At 45.9% G+C, this 6,366-nt stretch overlaps 1 protein-coding gene across 2 annotated transcripts in view; it reads right to left on the bottom strand.

Moving 5' to 3' along the window:
* Positions 1 to 1,634: 1,634 nt before the first annotated feature.
* PGLYRP4 (peptidoglycan recognition protein 4) overlaps positions 1,635 to 6,366 on the bottom strand; it is a 16,148-nt gene continuing 11,416 nt past the window's right edge. For both annotated transcript variants that reach the window (XM_010857448.1, XM_010857449.1), the window contains exons 7-8: positions 2,968 to 3,086; positions 1,635 to 1,813 (exon numbers count right to left, since the gene is read on the bottom strand). In XM_010857448.1, the coding sequence (XP_010855750.1) occupies positions 1,635 to 1,813; positions 2,968 to 3,086 (298 nt within the window). The remainder of the gene's footprint in view (positions 1,814 to 2,967; positions 3,087 to 6,366) is intronic.

Genomic DNA, 6,366 nt, shown 5'->3' with positions numbered 1-6,366 from the left:
GCTCATGAGACTATATTCCCAGAGTTCTTACATGTTGATGAGACTGTATCTGTGACCTTTGTATTTGAAGCTCAATTTTATTGACTATAAAACCCTTGGATCACATTATCACATTTTTTCCTTACATTTTAAATATATTCTTCCATTTTTTTCCCTAGCTGAAAATGTTGTCATAAGTCTGATAACATTTTTCTCTTATTTGTCACATTTTTGGTTTTTATCCTGAATGCCCAAAGGAAATCTTTTATTGAAAACCCATTAGTTTAATACACCCTGTAATTCATCTTTTTAAATCATTTTTTTAAAATACAAAGCAAAGTAAAAGCAAATTTTCAAAACTTTTTTTTCAGGAAGGTTTTCTAGAATTACAGTTTTTGTATTTGTCCTATTCCCTTATTTTCGTTTTCTTGTTTAGGGACTTCAATTATACATACCTTGTAACTTCTTTGCTTATCAACTATATTGGTTACTTTCCATCTAGTTGTTTTACTCTCGTTTTTTATTTCTTTTGGATTTTTAATTTTTTTCCTTTATTTGATTTTCGTTTTCTTCTAAGGTATTATCTGTTATGTGCATTTACTTTTTATCTTCCTTATTTTACCTGGTCATTTATGAAATGGTTATTATATTTCTTACTCTCTCATGAGTTCTATTACCCAATTTCTCATATGTTACACTTGTAGTTAATTTTTCTTTCCTATCTTACATGATTTTCTTGATATTTTTAGCTGGATCTGAAATGCTAGTTTATAAATTTTTATCTCTGAGCATCTCCTGTGTGGGGAGGTGCTGGGTGGCCTGTGTGGACACAGCCTAGGCCTGGGTCTGGAGTAGTGCATGGTCCTGTCCTCACAGGGATATGGGAGGATGGGGACATGGGACCCTAGAGACAAGCAACCAGAGCCGATTCTGAGCCTCAGATTGGAAAAGAATGGAACAGAGAGAGTGCTGGCAGGATGAGGGACTGCCCAAGGTCCAGCAAATCTTGCCCAAAGAGGGTATGTCCAGCAAATTGGAAAGGGGAGCAGGGACTTGGCCCACTCCCCTTTATTCATCCATTTCTCCAAAAAATATCTGTCTCATCTTCTGAATTCTAGACACTGCTGAAGAACTGAAGACACACACATGAATGAAACTGGACAACCTCACAGCCCATTGGAGAGAATATCTATAAACAATTACTGCCCTGAAATAAGGGCTGCATTCAGATTCGGGCAAGGCAGCGTGTGAACAGAGAGGAGGGGCTGGGACATTGACCTGGGTCACACTTCATGAGGCTGGGGGCTGCCAGGCAGACGGCAGGGGAAGGCACACCAGGAGAGGGGTGTGCACCAGGGCACAAGAAAGCTCACCTGGCTGAAGACACAGGTGGCAGGGAGAGGAAGGTGAGAAAAGAGGGAGACTGGCCCAGGCTCAGAGGGCTGGGAACATCCAACCACAGGGTTTAAGGGGCTCTGGGAGATGCTGGCAGGAAATGATCATACTAACCTGAGGCAGGAGGGACAGGATGGGGCTGGCAAGGAGAGGATACAGGTGTTGAATCAGAATGGAGAGGAAGGGGAGGACCAGCAGGTGGGGTTGGGGAAGGGGATGGGGGTGGGGACGGGAATGGTCTTGGGCGGAAAAGGGGCTCCCTAGTGTCTGAAATGAGGCCAAGTCTTAATGATGTTGTACAAAGCCCGCCCAGGAGACAGAACGTTGGTCACATCACTGTGCCCCACCAGCAGGTAGTCGGGGACCAGGTGCCCCTTGACCACGGAACATCGGATCAGGTTCTGGGCTGCCTCCAGCGCTGCGGCATTGGGCGGGGAACCTGCAAAACACAGCAGACTCAACAGTTATAGGATTCCCAAGCTTGTTCCAGGGCAGGACACACTCCCAGATCCCCCTAACCCACCTTTACCACCAAACTGGTACATTTCACCTTGCAGACAGATAGAAACCAAGTCAAGACTTTAGATTCCTCAGCATCAAAGTTCTTCCTGAGCCAGAAGAGCAGAGCCTGAGATACAATATGCAATCATTCTGGAGCTGTACAAAGCCTTTAGCCTGGTAGTTCTACAGGGGACAGTCTAACCCCCCAGGGGACCTTTGGCAATTTCTAGAAACACTTTTGGTTGTCACAGTGAGGGGGATGTTGTAGGTATCCAGTAGTTAGAGGCCAGGGATGTTGCTAAGTATGCTACAGTGCACAGGGCAGCCCCAATGAATTATCTGACCTGAAATGTTGATAATGCTGTGGTTGAGCAACCCTGCATTAGCCATGGAGTGTTTTCTTCACCTTCACATTCCCAGCATCATCCCCAGGCATATTCCTGGCTCACCCCTTCCCCTATCCAAAGCCCGATTTAGTATTAGCCCCCAGGGACATAGCCTTCTCTTCCCAGAGATTCCACAAAAGGCCCCTGAGCTTAAACAGACTCTGATCAAATCTCTGAGCAATGGCAATTCTCAGCGTGCACTCTAGATGCAGATACGGGGCTCGTCTGTGCGTTTGGCAAATAAGGCAAGTGTCCACACGTGGATGTCATGGTAAAAATTTATCAGAAACATACACAAAAATCTTCTTTCCTTGTCTAATGTGTCTTGGATATCAGAAGAGAGAGGCATTTACTTGGGTGTGAAAGATGCAAATTTAGGGTGGAATTCTGTCTCAGAGGCCACCTCTCACACTGAACTTAGTTCAACATCAGATCTGAAGCGGGCAAGTCCAGCACTGCTTGCTGCTGCTGCTGCTGCTAAGTCGCTTCAGTCGTGTCCGACTCTGTGTGACCCCAGAGATGGTAGCCCACCAGGCTCCTCTGTCCCTGGGATTCTCCAGGCAAGAACACTGGAGTGGGTTGCCATTTAAATCCAGCACACACAGCCACTAAAATGATACCTGTGTCTGACACCACTGTCTTTCATGCCAGATGCTTTCCCTCAAATACCACACAATGACCACTACTGCCAGAAGCATCCACTTACCAGAGAAGGTGCCCATAAAGGCAAGGCCCAGGGCAATGTCATTGTAGCCAGAGGTGTGGGAACCTTGGACACTCCAGCCTACTCCTTCATAGATGATGCCATCCTGGCCCACAAGGAAGCTAGAGGACAGCCAGGGGAGATGGAGAAGGGCATGAAAGAGAGGCACTCTGAGACTGTTCCATTCATTCATTCATTCTTGTCTACTCATCAGACATTGATTAGCTTACCAAGTTTTAAACACTGTAACAAAAAAGGAGTCCTTGCCAGTGTCATGCTGGTCAGCCAGCTCTCATGGGCATTGATCTCCCACCATGGTTGATCTCAGCCTACCAATGATTTGACAAAAGTCTTAACAACAATCCTCTCTCATGAGCCCATGGGCCTCAGCACAGCACCGCTGTCGCAGGTAGCTCACAGACTAGGAAGAGTGACAGCTTTCAACCCCTGCAGCCCTACCTCACCAGTGAAACTGCTGCCCACAGATGACCTACACCTCCCCTCAACTAAGGTCACACAAAGAACACTTCCCCAACCTTGCCTTCCCTGGCCTCTCTGTTCAGGAGGTCCTGCCAATCCCTGCCTCTTCAAACACTCTTAGTTTCCGTCGCACCACACCCTCCCAGTTGCTTCTTCTCTGGCTGCTCCTCATCACCTCATCTTCCTGTGTCTTTCCCTGCACCTGGGGGGTTCCTTGGCATGTAGCCTTAACTCCCCTCTTCTCACTTGACACACTGTCCCAGGACTAACCCATCTACTTCCTTGGCTTCAGCTGCCATCCGGAAAGACCATGAACCCACACCTGGACCCACCTACTCCCCTTGCTGGGCTCCTGATCTTGGTGAGAAATCCCACCATTCCCTCCTCCTACTGGGAATAATTCTGCATAGCAGGGCCCAGCAAAACACATCCTGATGGGCAATAGATGTTGGAGGAAAAGTTTCCTCCTGTCTTGAAAACGGTGTTACTACCAGGGATTGGAGAGAGGAGAGGCAGTCAGCCCAGGAGTACATATCAAGCAGTGGTAAACCCATCTAAGGCAGGGTCCCTGCACATAGCTGTTCTGGGCTTGGGGACAAGTAAGGACTAAAATCCAGCTCCACTAGGGCTCCTTTGATTCACATGCACAAATATGCCATCTGGGTTACTAGAGACCCACCCTAAGATTTAAGATTCTGTGCAGTTGTTTCTGATAGGACTTGTTGTTGTTTTTCAGATGCTAAGTCCAAGATATTAGATAGTATCTAACCCCAAACATCTTATCTTCAGTCTCTGAAAGCATCCTTCAAAAAGTCTCCATTCTTCTGTTAGGTCAGTGTGTTCTTTATAAAAGGATTATAGACTTTGCCGTTAGAGAAATCCAAAGGTACTGTCTGGACAGGAGAACACTTCCCCGACCTTGCCTTCCCTCACCTTTCTGTTCCAGAAAGAAAGAAAGTGGAGTCGCTCAGTCGTGTCTGACTCTTTGTGACCCCATGGACTGTAGCCTTCCACGCTACTCCATCCATGGGATTTTCCAGGCAATAGTACTGGAGTGGGGTGCCATTGCCTTCTCCGACCAGGGAAGCAGAGGTCCTGCCAATTCCCACCTCTTCAAACATTCTTAGCTTCCATTGCACCACACTCTCCCAGTTGCTTCTTCTCTGGCTGCTCCCCGTCACCTCATCTTCCTGTGTAAGGAAAGATGTCCTCCCCAAGGAGGCTGATACTTTCCAGATGCAAAGGAGAGTCTAACATGAGGGAGACAAACCAGGTTGGTGCTGAACTGAGAGACAGAGCCTAAGCTGAGGAGTGGGAGGTGATTATGTGAAAAAGGCATAATCTTTAGATGCTCCTTTCTACTGGTTTTACAATCTTCCCTGCATTTGATGTTCTATAGTACCTTTTCAGCAGAGCCTTGGTCTCCATCATGTCAATATCTGACCTTTCAAAAGGCACACAGTCACACTACTGTCCATAAAGGAGATAACCAACAACGACCTACTGTATAGCACAGGGAACTATACTTAATATTGTGGAGTCATAACAGACATCCTCGCCAACAACACAAGTGATGACTCTACACATGGACATCACCAGATGGTCAACACCAAAATCAGATTGATTATATTCTTTGTAGCCAAAGACGGAAAAGCTCTATACAGTCAGCAAAAACAAGACCAGGAGCTGACTGTGGCTCACACTATGAACTCCTATTGCCAAATTCAGACTTAAATTGAAGAAAGTAGGGAAAACCACTAGAACATTCAGACGTGACCTAAATCAAATCCCTTACGATTATACGGTGGAAGTGACAAATAGATTCAAGGGATTAGATTTGCTAGATAGAGTGCCTGAAGAACTATGGATGGAGGTTTGTGACATTATACAGGAGGTGGTGATCAAGACCATCCCCAAGAGAAAGAAATACAAAAAAGGTGGAATGGTTGTCTGAGGAGGCCTTACAAATAGCTGGAAAAGAAAAGAGGCTAAAGTCAAAGGAGAAAAGGAAAAATACACTCATCCAAATGCAGAGTTCCAACGAATAGCAAGGAGAGATAAGAAAGCCTTCCTCAGTGATCAGTGCAAAGAAATAGAGGAAAACAATAGAATGGGAAAGACTAGAGATCTCTTCAAGAAAATTAGAGATACCAAGGGAACAATTCATGCAAATATGGGCATAATAAAGGACAGAAATCATATGGACCTAATAGATAGCATAAGCAGAAGATATTAAGAAGAGGTGGCAAGAATACACAGAAGAACTATACCAAAAAAAGATCTTCATGACCCAAATAACCACGATGGTGTGATCACTCACATACAGCCAGACATCCTGGAGTCAAAAATCAAGTGGGCCTTCAGTTCAGTTCAGTTCAGTCACTCAGTTATGTCCGACTCTTTGCAACCCCATGAATCACAGCACACCAGGCCTCCCTGTCCATCACCAACTCCTGGAGTTCACTCAAACTCATGTCCATCGAGTCCATGATGCCATACAGCCATCTCATCCTCTGTCGTCCCCTTCTCCTCCTGCCCCCAATCCCTCCCAGCATCAGAGTCTTTTCCAATGAGTCAACTCTTCACATGAGGTGGCCAAAGTACTGGAGTTTCAGCTTTAGCATCATTCCTTCCAAAGAACACCCAGGGCTGATCTCCTTCAGAATGGACTGGTTGGATCTCCTTGCAGTCCAAGGGACTCTCAAGAGTCTTCTCCGACACCACAGTTCGAAAGCATCAATTCTTCGGCGCTCAGCTTTCTTCACAGTCCAACTCTCACATCCATACATGACCACTGGAAAAAACCACAGCCTTGACTAGATGGACCTTTTTTGGCAAAGTAATGTCTCTGCTTTTCAATATGCTATCTAGGTTGGTCATAACTTTCCTTCCAAGGAGAGTCGTCTTTTAATTTCATGGCTG

Source organism: Bison bison, unplaced genomic scaffold (assembly GCF_000754665.1).
Source record: "Bison bison bison isolate TAMUID 2011002044 unplaced genomic scaffold, Bison_UMD1.0 scf7180017864381, whole genome shotgun sequence".
Lineage (NCBI taxonomy): Eukaryota > Metazoa > Chordata > Mammalia > Artiodactyla > Bovidae > Bison > Bison bison.
Note: the sequence above shows the minus strand (reverse complement) of the source record. Positions and strands in the feature narration are given on the sequence as shown.